Here is a 20785-nt window from a genome sequence, read left to right on the forward strand (position 1 = left end):
TGCACGCCCCAGGGCACGGTGCCACGGGCGTTGGGCCGTGAGCTGCCGGGGAGAGGCTGCGCTCCAGCGCTGCCCCCGCTGACGGGGGCTCGCTCGCCCCCGGGCCCCCCAGCAGCCCCACGGGTGGGCCGTCGCCGCCCGCAGCCGCCGCTGCCCACGCGGGACGAAGCAGCCGCGCTGCCCGCGCCCCCGTCACGCGGCGGCGCGCTCCCGCGCCGCCTCGGCCCCGCCCCTACTCCGCATAGCCCCGCCCCGCCCCGCCGGCCGCCATGGCGCTGCGCTTCTCCGCCAACCTCTCGTGGCTCTTCCCGGAGCTGCCGGCGCTGCCGGCGCGGCTGGAGGCGGCGGCGGCCGCCGGGTTCGGGGCGGCGGAGGCGGCCTGGCCGGCGGGCTGCCCGGCCCAGGCGCTGCGGGCCGCGGCGGAGCGGGCGGGGGTGCGGATCGTCCTCCTCAACACCCCTCCCGGTACCGCCGCGTCCCCCCGGGCTGCGCGGGTGGGGGGGCGGGGGGTGCCCCGGTGCCGCTGACCCCGCCGCTCTCTCCTAGGGGACCAGGAGGCGGGCGAGATGGGGCTGGCGGCCGTGCCCGGGCGCCAGGCCGCCTTCCGCCAGGGCCTGGCCGCGGCGGTGCAGTACGCCAAGGCGGTGGGCTGCCCCAGGTAGGTGCGAGGCAGGGCCCCCCCGCCGTGCCCCGGCTGCCCCGGCCCCGCGGCGGCGGGTTCCCGGCCCCGGCGGCACCAGAGCGGGCCGCCTGCTCCAGCTCCTCAGAGCAGGGCTCGCCCTCTGCAGCACGGTGCCTCCGTCCCGCTGGGTCACGGAGCCGCTCCCGGGCAGCGTCTCCCTGCTTGGCTCCATCGGGCGGAGCCGGTTCATCGCAGACCCCTGCGGGCAGGGCCACGGCCTTAACGCGCTTGCCGGGAGCAGCCCCAAAGCGGGCAGGCACCCTCGTCCAACCCTGCCTTTTCCTGTGGTGGCTCTTGTCTGCGGCTCTGCACAACAGTCCCCGTGATAATCCTCCCTTTTTCCTCCCCAATTATACCAGTCGTTTCCCCCGGGACACCATAACAGTTGCTTTATTGAAGGCCACACTGATCACAGCACAGCAGAGACACTGTAAGAGATGCAATTAGCCTGGCACAACCCCCTTCAGAAAACCAACGTGACCCTTTTATTCCATGTACTTTGCATCATTGCTTCCCTTAGAAACGCAGTCCAAAGCCCGGCGGAGGGCATGGGCCAGGCAGGCCAGGGGTTGCCCAGACCCATCTGCACTCTCTGGTAATGGGCAGTGAAAAGGTTTTTGTTTCCACTGTACGCCTTCCCCAAACGGTCGCTGAAGAGCCTTGCTCTTGCCCGGCCCTTGAGCTCTGCACACAGCCTGGCGTAGCCCAGCACTGGCCACCATCCCCTCCCTGCTCTAAGCTAGCAAGTGGTGAGACAAGGCATCCGACCTGCCCCTGGCAGAGGCAGCGTGCCTGCTGCCCATCCTGCTGGCCTTGGGGCAGCCCCAGGAGCGAGAACCCAAGAAAGCTCCAGCCTTGGGGTAGAAGAGCTGGAGGCAGCTGGCAGAAGAGGGAAGAATCAAGGTCTGCCGTTTGCCAGGCAAAAGGTTCAAAGATGTCCCTCTGCATACGGAGGTGGGATGGCGCAGGTTTGTGTTCCTGCAGCTTGCTGGCACCTGTCATGCCTCCTGCACAGGAGATGGCTCCTACCCCCTCCTGTATGTGCTTCCCCAGCCTGGCCCCGTTTTCCATCGTCAGAGGAAGGTGTATGAGATCCAACCAGCTGCTTGGAGACTGGAGCAGCTGCCTGCGGCTGATGTCTCTGTGTCTGCAGGATCCACCTGATGGCTGGGCGGGTTCCCCTGGGAGTAGACCGGGCAGCACTGGCAGGCGAGATGGAAACCACCTTCATTGAGAATCTCAGATACGCTGCGGACCTCCTGGCCCAGGTAAGTGGGGAACGGATCCTGCTCTGTGGGTGCAGCTCTTCGGGTACTGAGGATGGAGAATCCCCCAGCAGCCTGGCACAGGGAGGGAGTGCTCCCTGCTGCAGAGGTGACAGGATGCTCCGCAGGGTGACATTACTGTGTTACAGGAAGACATGATCGGACTGGTGGAGCCTATTAACAACCGCATCACTGACCCTCGCTACTTTCTGAACACACCGCACCAAGGTAAGGCAGACATCTCTCCCCAGAGTCTCCTTCAAGGGAGGAGAAGGATCCCCCATGTCTGAAAAGCAGGAGGTTGCCTCAACTGCAGGGAGATGCTGAGGGAGCACAGCTGATGAATGGGAATCTCAGGGCTTCACCATGAAGCTTCCAGCCTGGGCGTGATGGTCTCTCATTTCTTGCACCCTTAGCTGCTGCCATCCTGGAGAAGGTGGGACGGCCCAACCTGAAGCTGCAGCTGGTGAGTCAGTACTGAAGATCTCCAGGGTCCACCCTCTACCAGGGAACCTTGCACAGGCCAACAGGGGAGTCCCAGGGGCTGTTGGCTTGTTATCTCCTCCTGGGGACATGGGAAGGGACAGAGACTGTAGCACAGCCATCCTCGACTGCTCACTGCTGATGAGCTGCACCATCTGTCTCCTCTCTCCTCCACAGGACCTCTTTCATTGCCAGATCATGGATGGGAATTTGTCACGCAACCTGGAGACATACTTCTCACGCATCGGTAACACCCTGCACCCAAACCGGCTCCTCTGTGGCCATGGGGCAGGAGTGACTTTGAGATGGGGCCCTACTGCCCCATGCTCTGCTGTGGCTGGTGGGGGGCAAGGGTCTGTTCTTGGGTCACCTTGTCGCATGCCTAGAAAAGGTTGCAGGCAGGGCTGCCTTGGGCAGAGCATCTCCCATTCCCTCCCTAGGTCATATCCAGATTGCACAGGTGCCAGGGCGGCACGAGCCCGACAGCCCTGGGGAGTTGAACTTCCCCTACCTCTTCAAGCTCCTGGAGTCCCTTGGCTACACTGGCTACGTGGGGTGCGAGTATGCTCCAAAAGGTGAGTGGGCCTGTGGGCTGTGGGTGATCCGAGCCCCACTGGCAGGCCCCAGAGTGGACCAGCTGGCAGGCATGCTGGGGCAGGCATGCTGGCAGGTGTGCAAAGGCAGGCATGGCCTGGGTCATGGCAGGCAGTAGGCATCGTCGTCCCTACCTGGGGATGAGAGCCCTGCCCAGAACAGCACCAGCTCCAGCTTGCCTGGGGGTGCCAGCAGGAGACCGTGTCTGTCACTGCAGGAGACACTCTGGAAGGTTTGGGCTGGCTGCGCTCATACTGGGAGAGCCGAGGCCTGCAGCATGGTGGGACCACCAAGGCAGCAGAGTAAAACAAGGAAAACACTGGAATAAAAGTCAAAGCAATTGCTTAACAGAGGAGCATGTCTGTCTTCTCTATGACTTGGGGCAAAGTTAGGAGCATCTATGTCCTATTGCCCTTCTCCAGGCCCTGCTGGGCCAGCCCCAGCAGTTGGACCCTCATCTACTCGAGCACCATCTGCAGCATGTCATATGTGGGGATGGCTTGGGCACCACTGTAGGTGGCTTGAGGTACACAGGGGCACCTTCACCTCCAGGCTGCAGGGGTGTCCAGGGAGAGGTTTCCAGTTCTCCCTGCTGAGGGGAACATTCCCTCCTTGGGAAGGGCATGAATTTTCCCAGCCCGGCTCCAGCTGCTGTCTGGAGTTGTGGCAAGAGGGCTCTGGGCTTCCTAGTCCTGCAGTTCTCAAGGCTGCTGCCAGTGCCCAGCACTGACCCTGCAGCAGGTGGGGAAAAGTGAAGTGAGCAGCCCCCTCGCAGGCTGCCCGAACCAAGGTGACAGGCTGGGGGCTGCATGCCCTGCGGCTCCTGCTCCAGAGCAAGTATGAGACTCCAGTGCAAACCCAGCCAGCCCCACATCCAGGGTTGCCTCTGCATCCCCTATGGGAGGCTTTCCACATCCTAGCCTATGGCACATGAGTGGGGATCTGGTTCAGTTTATTTCACAGATATATCAACGGCTTTAATGTACATCTCCACAAAACCTTCCCCTGGTCCAATTCACCCTTCTTGTCCCATTCGGTGCTCTCCTGATGAAAGCAAAGAGCCTGACTCCCCAGAGCTCTGAAGTCCAGGAGTCCTTCTGCCTAAAGCCAGAGCGCTATGCAGTGCTGCCCTGTGCAGAAGACGTGCTGTGTGTGCTCCTCTGTGCCTTCCTGGCAGGCAGAACTCACCTGCAGATGCCAAAGCCATGTCCCCGAGAGCCCCTCTGCTTCAGCCAAGCCACAGCAGCCAGGCTCCTGCCCTTGTGGTTCGGTTCAAGGTAATCAGTATCAAACCCACCGAAAACAGCACACCAAGGGCCACACGAGCCAGCCAGCGAGTGACAGAGGTACAGCTGAGGCTGAAGCCCAAGAAGAGGAGGCAGGCTGCCCTTGCACATCCCCAGGCTCCTCAGTTCAGTACCCATGCATGCTGCTAGCAGCGCTGCCTGCAGTGCCAGAGCACAGGTCCCCCCCAAAAGGCCTGTTCCTCCCCATTGTCACCCATGGCACAGCCGTGCTGAGAGGTCCAGTACGTGTATTGCTCGAGGATGTGGGTGCCAGTGCTAGAGCAGGCCTGTCCAGAGGTTGAAGCAGGCAGTGTTAATGACTGACTCCAGGTGGTGGTACGTGGACACAAGCTGTGGCAGAGGGCTCTCGCTGTTCTGGGGCTGCACTGGGAAGGGCTCCCGGAAAACCACGGTGAGGCTCTGCTGAGAAGGAAGAGTAGGTCAGGGGACAGGATTCAGACAAGCAGTCCCTAGCCCAGATGCGTGGGCACTTGCTTGGCTGTCTCAGGCAGATCCTGGGAGAAGTCCCAAAATGCCAACAGCACTAAGCTAGTGCCTCCTCCTGTGACAGAGCATATTTTAGCCTCCTCCCAGTGTTCCTGGTGGAAATTAGGTGCAAGGACTTGTCCACCAACCCCAGCAGCAGCCTCAGGAGAGGAAGGGATCCTACTGCCTCCACAGTAACAGGGGCTTCCAAGGGAAATCAGAGGGAAATTTCTTCTTCTAAGGCAAAGAGTAGGAGTGCAACAAATGGGGAAGGGGAGGAGATTAAATGTAATAACTGCAATCCTGAAAATAAATGCTGGCTGCTCCATTCTCATTAGTGACTGTACTGACAAGGCAGGGCAAGGGCAGAGGGGGGCAGAGAACAGGGTTCAGAACAGAAGGTTGCAGGAGCTGAAGCAGAAAAAAACGTGAGCTACTCAGTGCACTGAGATCAGCATTATGGAGGCAAGACACGGGGACTGGATGTTCTCCAGAGCTGAAAACGCAGCACATCCAGTAGCCAGGGTCCCCTAACAAACTCGTAAAGCCATGAGAACAGCTGTGTAACTGCAAAACAGCAAACGTACCACCATCATTTAAGAGGGAAGAGAAAGTGATTTGCGAGCATAACTCTGGCAGTGTGAAAGGCTTCAGAGCAAGCTTGGAGAAAAAGAACCACGAGGAAAATGCAGCTCAGTGTTACCAAAGTGATGTGCTAGTGCTAAGAGTTCTCTTTGATAAGGTAATATTTCTAGACAAAAGGAATCACGGTATATCTTATCTGAGCTTCAGGAAGGATTTGATGTAGTGCCACATGGGAAATTTAGGTAAGCTGAAAAGATAGGAATTAACGCAAAAATTATAAAGTGAAGATGGTAGTGCTGAAAGGAGAAGTGGCAGGGTGGGGAGAGGTTACAAATGGAGTTCCTCCAGGACAGGTTTTGGGACTCACGTTGCCTCGTACTTTAATGAGTCTGGCACAAAGATGAGGAGCATGCTGATAAAATTTGAGGCACTAATACAAAAGAGGATTGGGATAATGCAAAAAAAGCCCTAGAGACTTTTGAGAGGCTACAGAAATGGGACGAATGTTAAGTGGGAAACACAAGGTGAGGAACACGAAGGATTTCTGTTATAAGATGGGAGTCATTGGCAGAGGTGATGGAGAGTCTGGGTGTATCGTATCAATGACCACAAGATGACACCTATGACCAGTGAGACATGACCGTGAAAAGGCAAATACCACCCTAGGCTGTACCAAAAGGACTGGGCAGAGACAGAAAAGCCTTAGTGCAATCGCAGAAGGCTCTGCTGAGACTCTTCAGGAATACTGGGTGCAGTCCTGGACACCTGTATTTACAAAGGCTGACCTGAGCCCTGAAGGGCTCTGAAGAGCTCTGAATGACAATGAAGCCATTGGAGAAGGGAAGGCAGGCTTAAGAGCTTGGCTTGCTTAAACACAGCAACATGGACTTAGCAAAAATTCCACCTTCACATGTGGAGGTGAATCCAGGGGACCGGAGAGGAACCGGGTACCTGCACAGTAAAGAGCGGTTTCAGCTCTGAGCTACCACTGGCATGAAGAGGATAGAACTGGCCATGACAAAAGCTCCAACACAAAATGGGAAAGGCTCTTCACCATCAGGTGGCAGGAGGCACTGAGCAGCCTTCCAGCAGGCACCACCTCTCTGCCTCCTCTACCTGCTTTTAAAATGGATTGTGATTTATTTACGGAGGGATCAAATATGCTGCAGTCTCTGCAAAAGCCTCACTGTAGACTGAAGCATCTTGTAGATCCCCCGCTCTCACATGGAGCTGCATTCCCTGTGACCCATCCTGCACCCTACCTGGGAGCACAGCAGAAAGCAGAGTATTTTTGCCCTCAAGTCCAATGAAGGCCAAGGCCTGTGCAGGTTTGCTGGGACCCTCACAGTGTAGGTCCCCTTCCTTTCTGCCCAGGTAGGAGCAGCCTGCAGCACCTGTGACCGCTGCCAGCCAGACCCAGTGTGCTCTGGCTTTGGACTGAATACAGAAGGACTCTTTAGCTTGGATAGAGAGACAGCTGAGAGCATGATCCTAAAGGAATCCTGTGAAGGAAAAGGGGATCAGCTGCTCACTGTCTTCCAATACAAGAACAAAGGGGCATCACATGAAAAAAGAAGGAGGTTCAAAAACAAGCCAAGGAAGGTAGCTCTTCACCTAGACTGTAATTGCATCATGGAGCAGCAAGTCAGGGGAAATAATGAATGCCACAAATTAACCAAAGGAAATAAAGCTGCAGAGGGCTGTTAAATAAATGCAAAGGCCACCTCTAGCTCAGGGCAGGCCTGGGCCACAGTTTGTCAGATGTTGGGACAATTGTTGGGAAAGGTGTTAACAAGCTTCTTGACTTGCTCTTATTCTCCCCATGGGCACCTGCCCTTGGCAACTGCTGGATGAATCTAGACAGACTCCCAGCCTGAGCCAATACAGCTGCTCTTACATTCCCAAGTTCTTACCGTCTTTCCTGAATGGGAATCGAGAAACACAAGAACGAAGCAATCCGTGAACTTCTGGTTGAGCACAACCTGTCAAGAGAGCCACAGCACACATTGCAAAGGAGACAGCACAAACCCCAGGACAGGGATACGAACAACGCCCACCCAGGGACATGCTGACGTGTAGGACAAGTGGCATGATAGAGCCGTGAAGATGCAAGTCTGCCTGGCTCACAGGTGACACTGCCAAACCATGGGGCTATATGTGGCATGAGGCTCTGGGTGTGAAGAGTGTCATGCCTGCGTGGGGACAGACAAACAGACGCTGCTGTCCCACAGGAGCACACACCTCATGCTGCACCAGTAGCAGAGAGCAACACCATGACAGTGTTCACATTGTCCTGACAGCACATGCCAGGCTCATGCTGCAAGAAACCACAGCAGGTAGGGGCCCTGGACAGGGGAGAGAGGCTGCAGGTGGGTGACAGTGTATTGGGTTTGTGTGGCAAGGTTTTGGTAGTGGGGGGGCCACAGGGGTGGCATCTGTGCGAAGCTGCTAGAAGCCTCCCCTATGTCTGATAGAGCCAATGCCAGCCGGCTCCAAGATGGACCCGCTGCTGGCCAAGGCTGAGCCCATCACCGATGGCGGTAGCGCCTCTGGGATAACATATTTAAGAAGGGGAAAAAAACTGTGCAACTGCAGCTGGAGAGAGGAGTGGGAATATGTGAGAGAAACAACTCTGCAGACACCAAAGTCAGTGAAGGAGGGGGAGGAGGTGCTCCAGGCACCGGAGCAGAGATTCCCCTGCAGCCCACAGTGAAGGCCATGGTGAGTCAGGCTGTCCCCTGCAGCCCATGGAGGTGAACGGTGGGGCAGATCTCCACCTGCAGCCCGTGGAGGACCCCACGCTGGAGCAGGTGGATTTGCCCGAAGGAGGCTGTGACCCCATGAGAAGCCCATGCTGGAGCAGTCTGTTCCTGAAGAACTGCACACTGTGGAAGGGGCCCACGCTGGAGCCTTTCGTGAAGAACTGCAGCCCGTGGGAAGGATTCACATTGGAGAATTTCATGGAGGACTGTCTCCCATGGGAGGGACCCCACGCTGGAGCAGGGGAAGAGTGTGAGGAGTCCTTCCCCGAGGAGGAAGGAGCAGCAGAGGCGTGTGATGAACTGACCGCAACCCCCATTCCCCGTCCCCCTGCACCGCAGGGGGGGAGGAGGTAGAGAAAATCAGGAGTAAAGTTAAGCCTGGGAAGAATGGAGGGGTGGGGGGGAAGGTGTTTTAAGATTTAGTTTTTATTTTCTCATTACCTTACTCTGATTTGATTAGCAATAAATTAAACTAATTTCCCCAAGTCGAGTCTGTTTTGCCCATGACAGTAATTGGTGAGTGATCTCCCTGCCCTTATCTCGACCCACAAGCCTTTCATTATATTCTCTCTCTCCTGTCCAGCTCAGGAGGGGAGTGATAGAGTGGCTTTGGTGGGCACCTGGCATCCAGGCAGGGTCAACTCAGCACAGATGGGCTGGGACTTACCAGATACTGGGTTCCGGTTTCAGCATTGTGGAAGTGCCGACAGCTCTGAGGAAAGCGGCTCAACAGCACTTTGATGAGGCTCTGGTACCAGGAGACTGTCATGGTGAGGAAGCATCCCTGCAGGCATGGAAAAGGGCTGATTTCAGCCTCCCTCTAGCCATGGGACCAGCAGCCATAATGCTACAGCAGTCTTCAGACCCCAAATCAGATGCATCCATCACAGCCCACTGAGGAATGCTGACCCAGACCTATCCACTCTCCATAGATGGGTCCATGCAGCCTCCCCCTTCCCCTGCCAGCTAGAAGCCATGTTCCTGCCTCTATCTCCCCACCAAGCAGCAAGAGATGTGCCCTGCGGGCCCTTCACCCAGCGCCCCACTCCCTCCCCAGAGCAGAACAGCAGCTGCTGTGCACCATGACTCCATCCCTGCTGCTCACCAGCTGGGGGTCAACATCAGCAATGGATTTCCCATGCACGGCGTCAAGCAGCTCCTCCAGCTCCACCAGTGAGAGCTTGCCCAGCTTCAGCTTGTCAGAAGCCAGAGGCTCCAGGAGGAAGAGGCGCTTCCAGAGGTTGTCCCTGCGGCAGTGGCACTTGGCCAGCTGCACCATGCTGCTGAGCTGCTTCTGGGCTGAGGCCACCTCGGAGGCCAGTAAGGGGAAGAGCGGTGAGGTGTAGAAGAGCCCAGGCCCCAGTTTGACTTGTGTGCCCCCCGCGTAGAACTCGCTGCTGTCCTCCATGTCCTGCCACAGCTCCCGCTCTGCTGGCTGCTGCCGCCCCAGGCTTGTCTCCGGCTCCGCTGCCTCCCACGCTGCCCGGCCCACCACAGGCTCCAGCACTTCCCGCTGCAAGCGGGGCAGCTTCTTGAAGCGTCGCATATCAGCCGTGAGCCGGGGGAAGAGCTCCCGCTGGCTAGTCATGATGACGTAGAAACGCAAGCTGAGAGCAAGGAGACACTTGTGACCTGAGGAAGGGCTGCTCCCTTCTCAGCTGGTCTGCAAATGAATCATGGGCCTCTCTGTCCCTGCCAGTAAGGGTGCTTCTCTGTGCAGACAAGGACAGATATCCCACTACCCAGTTCCCTGCGAGGATCCTCCCCAGAGAGCAGCAAACCTGCCTGTGATGTCCCAGACAGAGCCAGTCCCTCCCAGGGCCCCCCTCCCCAGCCAGGAAGCTTTGGTGTCATGTCTCTGGGCCCCCAGTACTCACCGGAGCATACGTCTCTCTGCCTCACTCTGCTCCTCAAATGGTGCTGCACTGTGACACACCAGGAGGGACACATCAAAGTCATCATGATGACGCAGACCTTCAGAGTCCTTGTAGGAGCCCGAGCTGGGAGCAAAAGCACTTCAGTATGAAGGGGACCTCACTTTGTTCCACCAGAGCTCTTGATCACAACAGAAGCATTGGGCATGGGGAATTCGACACAGCAAGACTCCTCAAAATGGTTTTAGGAAATGTCAAATGCATGTGCACACATGCACAGCACCCCTGTTGGCCATCTCAGAAAAGCTGGGCAGAACTGCTGCCTGGCACCATGCAGAACAGTCAGCTTTGCTAGCACCTTGGGGCAGCATCCCCAGGACTGGGGGGTGCCCACCAATCTCCAGCAGCTCGAGGAACTTGCAGCAGATGCACTCACCTGTTCCAAATAGAGACCAGTGCATACTCGTTCTGCTCTGTGCCTGGTGTCCCCTTCTTGTTGTCACCGCCTGTGGCTGGCCGGGCCATGCGTAGGGGTTTCATGTGGTAGGTGTTGGCGTGGTCAGCGATGTAGTTGTACAGCTGGTGTGCAGTGATCATGTTGGTGGGCAGGGCCAGCATGCCTAGTGGAAGAGGACACATTGCTATCACAGGAGATGCTCAGTGCCTCTCTCCTGGGCAGAGCAGTGTCCTACAAACTACTCGGGGACAGAGCTCTAGAGCAACCCACCTCCCTTCCAGAACAGGGCAGCAAGGACTTCCCCTGGAGCTGGGCCCCTCCACGTCACCCTCTCCCTGTCACCTCCCTGGATACTCCAAAAGTCAGGTTTATTTGTAAAGCACTTGGAAACCTTTTGCCAAGTTATGGGCTGGCGATCAACCCCAGACTGATCACATGTTGAGCTACATACCTTGGAAAACGTGGTTGCGGCCAAATTTGGGGATGTCGGGGTGGTGGGCAATGAAATCCTCCAGGAAGCTGGTGAGATGGTAGCCCTGGCGGAGAGTCATGTGGGAACCCAGCAGATACTGGTGGACTATACGCAAGTGGAAGTCGTAGCTGAATGAATGCACGTGCATGAGGTCCCGCACCTTGTCACACTCCTCCGTGAAGAGCATAGAGAGCTGCGGAGGGACAGGGAGTCAAAGCAGGAATGTTACCAGGCACCTCACACCTTCCTGCAAAGCCCTGCTGACAGCAAGGCATGGCAGAGCCAGTGCAGCTACCCCTGCCACGACACCAGAGCAGGATGCAGCCGAAAAGCTGTGTGCACAGTGCAAGTAGCAGACCTGTAGGCCTGGCCCCAAGGGATCCAGCTTAGTGGCTCCTTCCACACTTGACCCCACTCCTGGTCTCCAGTAGCAGCACAGACTGATAGGCACTGCCTCCTTTTTGGCATGAGGTTCATCACCCCCCTTGAGCTGAACGCCACATGGCTGTGAAGGAGGACACAGCCTCCTTTCAGCTGAGCGCTGCTCTGCACTGCCTAGTCCCTGAGCTGGTACAGGACACGCTGGGGCCGGGGGCCCAGCAAATTCTGGATCTACAGGCAAAGACTGATTCTCTGAATGTCCCCTGAGAGCAGGGGGCAGCACAGGGGCCTGTGGGGAGTGGTTGGACACAGAGATGGGCAACAGCAGAATTGCTAATGCCCTGTGCTCAGTAACTAACAAGGACCCAGGCTGGATGCTGGGAAGCCAGATCCAGTGGTGGCTGGTGTGTCACAGCTGTGCCCAAAGGGAGGGCCCCTCTGGCACATAGCCATCACCTCTGCCCAGCATGCCAGTCCTTCACCGGGGCAGCACCAGCCTTCACATACACACACCCCGCTGGCTGTGCCCCCACCAAAACTGCAGCTACGGTGCCAGGGGACAGCGTTGGTGAAGGCCTCAGCCTTGCCCTCATGCCAGGAGCCCACAGTGTTAATGTCTTTTGGTTCTCTTGACACCTCTGGGCAGTTGACCCACACTATAATCCCTTGGTTTAAGAAGGGGCAAGCAGGGAAAACCAGCAGGCAGGAGGCATTGGCATGAGAACAGGCTGCCCTCGCTCTCTGCACCACCCGCATTGCTGCTGCCATGAGCCGGAGGGCAACCCGCAAAGCCAGGATGAGCTCAGAGAGGAGCCTATAGCTCTGTCCCAGGAAAGGCAGGGTGAAGAGCAAGAAACACAAGGCGCTGCCCCCATGCCAGCACCTGGGGCCCACCCCATCCTCCTCCCAAGCTGTGCTGCCCACTCTGGTATGTACTGCTACGGAAGGCACTGGCACAGGAGGCAAGAGGCAGCTCCCGCAGCCGGGCACTGGGGCAGGAAGCGTGGAAGCACAGCCAGTGGGAGGTTCAGCCCTGCACTGGCAGGTCCTGCCGTGCCCAGCACAGCAGTGGGAGGAGAGGACGTACCGCAGACTCAGAGACGGAGCTGGGTCCCATGCAGCTCTTGCTGCGAGCTCTGGCTGTAAGAGTGCCCTGATGGAGAGAGATGCACAGCCAGTGGGAAGAGGGACAAGGCACTGCCCAGTCCTGTTCCTGCACCCAGCCTGTCCTGCACAGGCCCAGGGTGGGACAAGGGGAGAGAAGGGGCACAGGAGCCCAACTGTCCTATCTGGGGGTATTCTGGGCTAGTCCCAGCATGTGGGAAGGCTGGCCAGGCCCCTGCAGCAAGCCCCACACCTCTCGCCCGCTGCTCCCAGGACCATCCCCTCCCACTGCAAAACCAGGCAAAGTCTTTTTTCAAGTCAGCCAGAGAGAGCCTGGATGTTCCCTGCAATGCCAGCTGCAGCCTGGTAACCCTGCCCTGTGCACGTGTGGGCTTCCCAGGAAAGGCTCACCAAACCCTCAGGTGAGGCCCTGGCAGGCTCTAAGCTTAGGAGAGCCACTCTTGGCATATATAAGAGGCAGCCTTGCTACAGAGCCACCTTGGAAAGGACAGTATGGTCATGCACGCCTCCTAACTCAGACAGGTTAGGGCTGGCCAGCCTCTAGACAGCCACCCCAGTGCCCTGGGGACAGGCAGGAGACACCCTGACACACCAAAAGAGAAGGGAGCAGACAACCCCATGGTGCTGTAGAGCAAGGCACAGCGGTATCAACAACCAGGGCTCATGGTGCAGAAAGTTATCTCCTCCGGCAAAGGGCAGCCATCCATGTTCACAGATCCCTGTTCCTATTCCACTTCCCTTTTGTTCCAAGGGAAGCAGAGAGTTTCTGGCTTTTCATGCGCTGACTTTCCCTGGAGCAGTCATCTTTGCCAGAATTGCTCCTATTCCTCCCCAGCCTGCTCTATCTTGCTCCCCAAGCTAGGACAAGAGTCATCCTCTTGCCAAACCTCCCACCCCCTTTCACTGCACTCCAGATCTCCTCAACCAGCAGGCCGTGGAGAGCATGAGGCTGCAAAAGGGAGCCTCTGCATGGTTCTGCTTTTCCAGGAGGAGGGAGCAGAGTTCTCCAGAACTTGCTGCACCTGAAATGCCCACTGTCCCAGAGATCACTGCCTCTCCTGAAGCAGCCCCTGCCCCTGAGGAGCACCGGCTATGCCTGCAAAGCCATTACCTGGGAGTTCACAGACTGGCCCATGGGGATCCGTGAGCACTCCAGCGCATACTGCTTCACACAGAAGTAATAGCCCTGGAGGAAAGAGCACATAAGCACAGCACAGGCCTTGAGCCTCTCCAGGGAAGGAGAACAGTCCCCATGCTTCACCTGCTGGGCTGGGTCCCAGACACTCTTGCTCCATGTTTTGTCTCCCCTCCCATCTGAACCAAGCCAGTCCAGCCAACACATGGTTGAGCACAGAGCACCCTACCTGGTGCTGAGCCCTTGCATCTTTTATCAGCCCCCCTCCAGGCAACTCTTACTGCTCTGACCCCTGCAGAACCATCCCTAGATGATCCACAGTCCTGCAGGACCATGGAAGAGGCAGGACAAGAAAGGAAGAATCACACTTTCCTGCTGTACTCCTCCTCATCGCCCACTGTGTCACCTCTGAAGACTGTCCCTGAACTCCCAGAGGTCGTACTTTGTTTCTTGTTCTTTCTTACCTGGAAGGCCAACTCCATCAGCACAATCCCACCCGGAAGAGCTCTCTGTAGGTGATAGGTGGCGACAGCAGGGCTTGTGCTCTGGGAAGAGAAGGACAAAGCTGGAAAGGCTCTCTGGCACAGGAGAGCAGCCCACACACCAGAGTGTGAGGCTGCCACAAGGCTCTGTGGCAGAGGTGGAAATAGAGGAGCCTCATCAACTGAGCACCCTCACTGGAGGGAGAAGAGCAGACATACTAGAGCTGACTGTGAAAAGAATTCCAACAAACCTAATAAACAGCCTTCAAGAGAGCACACCAGGCACACTGCTCCCTTTGCCTCCTGCTTACTCAGGACAGAGTGTCTCCAGAGTTTGAGGACACTATGAACTGAGAGGTGATGCTGTCCACAAAACCTCACTCCCACCTCTCCCTGCCAAGCACTCCCCAAACCATCACATCTGCAGCAGGTATCAGAGCCATCCAGTTTGGACTCAGAGCTTAGCTGCCAGCAAGTTCACTTGCCCCCTGTTAAGTTGTTCCAGTGGATTGCTCTCTTCCCATTTCAACTGCAAGGTGTTGTCTTGCCCACAATCCTGTACCAACATCAGCCAAAGGTAGGTGCCAGGAAAGTGTCAGAAAAGGGTGAGCAAATGTTATGTGCTCCCATAATCCCTGGGTGATTTCATGAGCCACAGACAGTTTCTGCCTATCCAGCGACTCAGATGGATTTCTCTTACAGCTACTTACCTATTCTCTCTTGTAAGCTCTTGTGTTCACAAAACCCACGTAAGCTCTTAGTGTTCATAAAACCTTTTGATAAAGACCACTGTTGCCTGCTGCACAAAGAAACACTCCCTTTTGCTTTGAAACTGGCTACCAATACTTTCGTTTGATGGTGTCTAGCTGTTGTATAAGACAGCAAGGAGTCAATCACTTTCCAGGCTAGCTGCGATGTGGTAGAGCTCTGTCCTATCCCTCCCAAGTTGCCACTTCTTTAGAAATTAAGAGCCTCAGCCTGCTCTCGCAGTAGAGCCATTCTGGGTTTATCTTCTCTGATCTCTTCAACTTCAGCATTCATCTCACTTTAACTAAAGATCCTTCTGTCCCAGAATTGCCCTTCGCCATAGATGCTGAAGCTTCTCCGACAGGTAAACCTCCAGAATCACACCCAAAGGCAGCTGTCCTGGCCCCAGGTCACCCTGTTCCTCTTCTGAGCCCCCTCCAAGTTGTTGCCATCCTTTTGAGATTTGCCCTGGTTCCACCCAGTCCCAGGAAGGGGCTGCAGGAAGACATGCAGGAGGGAAGGAGGTCTCATCTGACCCAACATCCCAAAGATGGTGCTGGTCTAGACAGACTCTTTTTTTGGCTTCGGTGCTTTCTCTGTCCTCTCACATCCTTTCTGTCTGAAACTGATTCAAAAGCCAATCAGGAGAACTGCCCCACTCCACAGCCTGACTTCCATCCCAGTTCCACCCCTCTAACAGACATGCACTCACCTTTGGACTCCCCTCTGCTTTTGGCTTCGTGTAGGAAAAGGACCCTCTCCCCTCCATACCCATTGCTGCCAGAGCTCGGATCCGGCTTGTGCTACTGGAAATGACAGCAGAGAGAGCCTTGAGCAGGGAAGCCAGCATCTCCCGTTGTGTCAAACCAGGGCACAGCTCAGTGCGTTGGCCCTTCTCCAACAACAGGGTTCCCAGAACGTTACTGACCTGCGAGTGGTGGGTGAGGGTGGCCGCACCTGGACCAGAATGAAGCCCATGCTCTGCAGGTACTGGATGTATTGCTGCAAGAAGGCATTGCACATCTCCTGCAGCCAGGGCTCCTCCTTCACCTTGCAGGGCAGTGCTTCCGCTGAGTCACAGCTGTGGCTGCGGTCCCTCCCTGAAGCTGTAGAGTCATTTGAGCGGTGGCGCTTCTGGAAGAGAAAATAATTTTCTAAGGAGATCTGCTGTGTCTGGCCCCAGCAGGTGACACTCGCTGGGACACCACCAGCTGCTCTAGTTAGGTGGAGGGCAGATCTCCCTCTACCAGAGAGCACTATCAGCTGGTTCCTCAAACACTGTCCTAGTGCATGTGCCAAAACACAAGATCCAAATTTTACCCAGCCATGGACTGACCTAACAGCACTTCAATAGACTGCAGGAAGAGGTGCCCTGGCAGAAGGGGATAATTCACATCTCCCCCCACAGAACAGCTTCCACAAAGTTTTAGTGGCTCACAACTGGTTCACGCAAAGCTCAACAGAGCTTTAGCTCCTACTGTCATGGTAAGAGTCCAATCCCCTTATGAATCCTGCTGACTTCTCAGGATTTACTAGTAGTTCAGTAGCACTGAATAGGAATAGTGTTTCCTTTTAACCATTTTCAGTTCTCCTTTTGGCGTCTTGAATACTCCTTATGTTTGTGCTGTGAGAGACTGAGGTTTCTTTTCTTGATGTCTCTACTTCAAGCCTGTGGCTCTTTTACATATTTCTATCTGCCCTTTCATTCACCTACCCCAGTAGCAGTCTCTTTACCTGGGGTCTCTCTGGCTACTCTCTGACCTTCTCCGAGTCTCTCTAGTTTAGTGCCTTTGTCACAAGATGCTTCGTCTCACACTTACTGTCCAGAGGAAGACATTAATACACTAGTATTTTAGAAATGTATTGGAATATTACCTATAATACTAACACCACTTTCTGATGTACTCTAAACAGTTTGCCTTTTGTATGCAACTGTACACGAATTGAAGAAATCCACTGAGCTGTCTGCTCTGTACAGGCTCTGTATTTAGTGTACAATACAGGAGGAGTTCAAATTTCTCTCCACATTGTGCTCTGTTTTACTGGCAACCAGGTCCCAGCTCCCACAATACCTCTCATTTCACAGGCTACTCAGGTCCCTCTCGAGTTCCTTGCAGTCTTTTCCTGTTCTGACCAATCTGAACAGCCACGCAGCATTGCAAAGCTTGGCGTCTCGTGTACTGCGATAAATGATCTGGAGATACAGAACCCAATACGCAACCTTGAAACTCCTGCTGCCAGGCTCTTCAAATTGAATAACCAATTTTCATTTTGCTCTGTTCCAAAAGCAAAGTGAAGTTTTCATTCTGTGATGATACTTTTCCTTTCTCTTGAGTGCTCAATTTCTGTACCAACCTCTGTTTAAAGACCCTGTCAGAATCCTTTTGACATTTAGATAAATTACAACAGCCTGTTCTTCCCTTCTGACACACATACAGACCGTGAACAGCCAGCACGAGATCTGCACCGGTTAGAGTCTGCCAGGTTGCAACCTGCTCAGGATTCAGCTGGTTTGCTTTCAATTGTTCTAGCTATTTGCTGGGTCCAGGCAAGATTTACCAGGTCTGGCTGCTGAATGCATAAAGTGAAGTTTTGCTTCCTCAACAGATCGGTACTCTCCGATGGCTTTGCTAGGCTCAGCCCTGAATTCCCTGAGTAGAAAACGGAAGTCAGTCTCCCCCAGGGATGGTGTGGCTGCAGGAGAAAGGCTTTGAGGACCCAAGGATTTTCTCAGTCTCCATCTTACAGGGTGCGAATTCATCCTGTAATGCGGGGTTGAGCTCAGAGCAGCCCTGTCTTGGGAAAAGATTGCAAAGCCATCCTTTGCCCCAGTGTACAAAGCCCAACCCCACTGGTGCTTGCTGACACTCACCTTTCCCTCTACCTTGCCCTGCTGGTCAGTCTGGATCTGCTGCCGAAAGGCTGGGTCAAAGAGCAAGGGGGTAGCACAGTAGTGAACCAGGCGTGAGGACTGCTTCAGGGTCTCCAGGTCTGCCAGCTGCACAGCACAAGAGGAACACGGTTACAGCACATATCCCTTGTCAAGCCTGGGAACAAGCTGTCCACAACACTGCACTGCCGCTCAAACAGAAATCAAACTCTAGAGGGAACCTCCTGCTTTACAGCCTTTACAGTGCTGGGCAGCAAGGTCCCATTCCCAAGTCTGGTGCTAGAGCCCAACAACCCCAGAAGTTCAAGCGGAGAGCGCTGCTCCACTGCCAAACACCATCCCCACCATACACCCTGCTCTGAGCTCCAGCGCTCGCCTTTGCTATAGGCAAGCTGGTGCTCTCAGTGCGCTGTAAGAAGGCCCAGCCTGCCGCCTGCCCGCCTGGGCTGCACTCACACTGATGGGCATGTTGGACTGCGCTGATCTCTGCTGCCAGGTAACAAAGAGATTCTCAATCTTCATCTGCTTCTCCAGTTCTGGAGGAAAGAAAGCAGCCACAAGAATATCAAGCCACAGCCCCAAGTATTGCCACTCCCCTTCACTCCCGCCCTACTCAGGCCATAACCCATCCCCTCACAGCACCCTGGCAAGAGCAGCTGAAAACTGTCCCCTCTGCCAGAACTCTTGTTCTGCTCTTTCTGAGCTCTTTTTCCAGGAGCGAGATGACTAGGCAGGCTCCTGTAACATCAAGCCCCTTGCTTTACCTTTCCTCTCCATGCTCTTGATTTCCAGGAACTGGGCCCCATGCCGAGACACGGGGTCAAAAGGTCCCAACTCAGGCCCATGGGGTATGCGCTTGATGGTGGTAACATCCCGCAGAGCTTCGTCAAAGGGCACCACGTCAGGATGGAAGTGCAGAGATGGTAGGCTGCGGGCAGAGCTGCTCAGCCGGCCTTGTTCCTTGCTAGGTGGGGGGCTGGAGCTCCGGATCAGCGCATCCACCTCCAAAGTGGAGTTCAGGAAAGGATTTGGCTCCTAAGCAAGCAGACACAGCCATGAAAGTCTCCTTACTGCCAGCGTTGGAGAAAGGACCCACAAGAACAGAGTATACCCAATTTTGGCCATCTGCAGACATCTCTGTTGGCCTTCACCACCACCAGTCCTGAGGAGAGTAGGCACTGGCCCAGCACGGCCCTAATGTGCAGTGGGAAGCCCGTTCCCCAGCCTCCTCCACCCTAAATAACCTAGTCACAGGTAAGTGCTGCCAACAGCAGAACCAGCTTCTGTTTCCACTTCTGGCTGTCTCCAAGAGCAGACAGCAACAGCCTGGCTAGGCACGGCCACAGTCAGATGTGTGAGCACCTGGGGATGCCTTGCCAACTGGCACACAAAAGCACAGAAGCGTCTTCTACCTTCACCAGAGTCTCGAGCTGCTAAGGCCCCTCCTGAAGAGGAAAGGACTGCCGTGCCCAGCAGGGTGCCCTACCTGCTTGCTGTCCTCATGCCATGGTGTGTCCATGAAGCAGTGGTGGTGGAAGAGTCCCAGCTTCTGGCTGAGCAGGCAGTGCACGATGTGGGACCGGGCATTCTGCCACTGCAGCAGGCGAGTAAGTGAGCAGTTCAGGTTGGCCCCCAGGTCTGGGGACCAGTTGTAGGTGTAGAGCGTCAGCTGGAGAGAGAGGAGGGGGAGGAAGGCTGAGGGCCTGCGTGGTGACACAGGCTGCCCCAGGTGCTCTGGGCTGTACTTGCTGCAGCTCCAGCCAGTTTCAAATGGCAAGGCTGGGACAGGGAGAGTGGCAACAGCTCATTCACAGCCCCCCTGTTAACAGCCACAGCAGCGGTGGTGGTACTTGCACTGGCAGCACAAGTGCCCAGCCTGATGTGGACCTTGTTGTGGGGAGGGAAAGGGCAATTATAGTCCATGGTGGGGCAGCTGAAGTCAGAGACAGTGAGGGCTGCTGCCCCCTCCCCCCCCCCCCCAGCACTCCCCACAGTGCTGCAGGGAACCCCCAGCTCTGCTTGCAGCACAAGCAGAGATATCCTGCACAGCTGCTTTGGAGGGCTCCTGTCCAGGGAAGGTTGGTGGCCTGCAGAGGCTCTCTTACTCTCCTCTTTCTAGCCCTGGGCCAGTTGGGAACAGCTTGGCTTTCAGGAGACAACATCACACAAGCATCACTGCTACCTTTTTGTCGATGATCTCCATGAAAAGGAACCTTTGCCGAGGTGCCAGGTCTCGTCCAACAAGGCTTGGGTCAGAGCCTCTCTCTGCTGAGCTGAATTCCATAGCCTCGAAGCGCTGGAGCCCTTTGTGAGCTGGAAGAAGCCAGAGTTACAACCCTCAGACCAGTTCATCCCACATGCAATTACGGTGGCACAACAGGATGTCGTGCCACAGTACTGCTCAGCTCGTCTTGAAATAAGCAGTTATAAGCAAACCTGAAAATAAGGTCTCAGGAGCTAAAAAACAGACAACCCACTGCCCACCTCCGGACACAAACAGTCTGCCCCAGCAAAGATGGGAACCCTGCTCATACATCTCCCACCCCAAGAGCCCCCAGCACACAGTCTGTGGACCCTGGCCAGGCACTCACCCTGCTCTGTGCTGCAACGCCACTGCTGGAAGTTGCGTCCCAGCAGGATGAAGTGTCTGACAGCTGCAGGGCGAGGGCTGGCGATCTGGCCAGGCTTATAGGGCAGGAAGGTGGTGCCCCGATGGTAGCTGCAAGGAAGAGCACCAGAGGTGGCTGACAAGTAGAGCCATGGGAGTAGAGGCTGGCACAGGTGATTAGCAATTGCTGGTGCCAAACAGCTCCCTACAATCCGCATAACTCACCAGATCTGCTCAAACACCTTGACAGTGGTGTCACTTGCCAGGGTAGTGACCAGGCTCACCACTTCCACCAGGATGGAGGACAGGAGGAAACGGGACACAATATCCACTGAGCACTGCTGCACTGATGGGCACCCTGCATGGAAGAAGTAGTGTAGGACAATGCGCCAAGCTGCCCCAGAGACAAGCCCTGCCCGCCTGGGCAGCGGGGAGGGCTAAGGGAGCCCTGTTGCAGGCCTGCTGCCCAGA

General features: G+C 55.9%; 2 protein-coding genes across 12 annotated transcripts in view; one reads left to right on the forward strand and one right to left on the reverse strand.

The window, feature by feature from the left end:
- The first annotated feature begins 251 nt into the window (after positions 1–251).
- HYI (hydroxypyruvate isomerase (putative)) lies at positions 252–3396 on the forward strand. Its single transcript, XM_072868826.1, has 8 exons — positions 252–465; positions 547–658; positions 1836–1950; positions 2097–2175; positions 2364–2413; positions 2608–2677; positions 2871–3005; positions 3242–3396. The coding sequence occupies exons 1-8, from the start codon at positions 270–272 to the stop codon at positions 3328–3330; spliced, it is 846 nt and encodes a 281-aa protein (XP_072724927.1). The 5' UTR covers positions 252–269; the 3' UTR covers positions 3331–3396.
- A 546-nt stretch (positions 3397–3942) lies between these two features.
- The window catches only part of SZT2 (SZT2 subunit of KICSTOR complex), a 63898-nt gene continuing 47055 nt past the window's right edge, over positions 3943–20785 (reverse strand). For 3 of the 11 annotated variants that reach the window (XM_072868823.1, XM_072868817.1, XM_072868815.1), the window contains 19 exons: positions 20540–20672; positions 20298–20425; positions 19889–20019; positions 19193–19375; positions 18471–18741; positions 18163–18242; positions 17689–17814; positions 15745–15950; positions 15529–15622; positions 14052–14132; positions 13564–13638; positions 12415–12480; positions 10926–11139; positions 10454–10637; positions 10021–10143; positions 9249–9750; positions 8811–8927; positions 7295–7363; positions 3944–4733 (listed from right to left, as the gene is read on the reverse strand). In XM_072868823.1, the coding sequence (XP_072724924.1) occupies positions 4587–4733; positions 7295–7363; positions 8811–8927; positions 9249–9750; positions 10021–10143; positions 10454–10637; positions 10926–11139; positions 12415–12480; positions 13564–13638; positions 14052–14132; positions 15529–15622; positions 15745–15950; positions 17689–17814; positions 18163–18242; positions 18471–18741; positions 19193–19375; positions 19889–20019; positions 20298–20425; positions 20540–20672 (2930 nt within the window). In that variant the 3' untranslated portion in view covers positions 3944–4586. Of the gene's footprint in view, positions 4734–7294; positions 7364–8810; positions 8928–9248; positions 9751–10020; positions 10144–10453; positions 10638–10925; positions 11140–12414; positions 12481–13563; positions 13639–14051; positions 14133–14779; positions 15442–15528; positions 15623–15744; positions 15951–16888; positions 17011–17688; positions 17815–18162; positions 18243–18470; positions 18742–19192; positions 19376–19888; positions 20020–20297; positions 20426–20539; positions 20673–20785 lie in introns of those variants that run through there. The other 8 variants (XM_072868819.1, XM_072868816.1, XM_072868825.1 and 5 more) reach the window with 6 other exon arrangements.

Source organism: Ciconia boyciana, chromosome 7, assembly GCF_034638445.1.
Source record: "Ciconia boyciana chromosome 7, ASM3463844v1, whole genome shotgun sequence".
Classification (NCBI taxonomy): domain Eukaryota; kingdom Metazoa; phylum Chordata; class Aves; order Ciconiiformes; family Ciconiidae; genus Ciconia; species Ciconia boyciana.

What these genes read in the sequence shown, in the direction of transcription:
- HYI (XM_072868826.1), top strand. Translation starts at nt 270, where the DNA reads ATGGCGCTGCGCTTCTCCGCCAACCTCTCGTGGCTCTTCCCGGAGCTG. An exon ending in AAGGCGGTGGGCTGCCCCAG is followed by an intron (nt 659 to 1,835) that starts GTAGGTGCGAGG and finishes CTGTGTCTGCAG; the next exon opens with GATCCACCTGATGGCTGGGC. An exon ending in CCAACCTGAAGCTGCAGCTG is followed by an intron (nt 2,414 to 2,607) that starts GTGAGTCAGTAC and finishes TCTCCTCCACAG; the next exon opens with GACCTCTTTCATTGCCAGAT.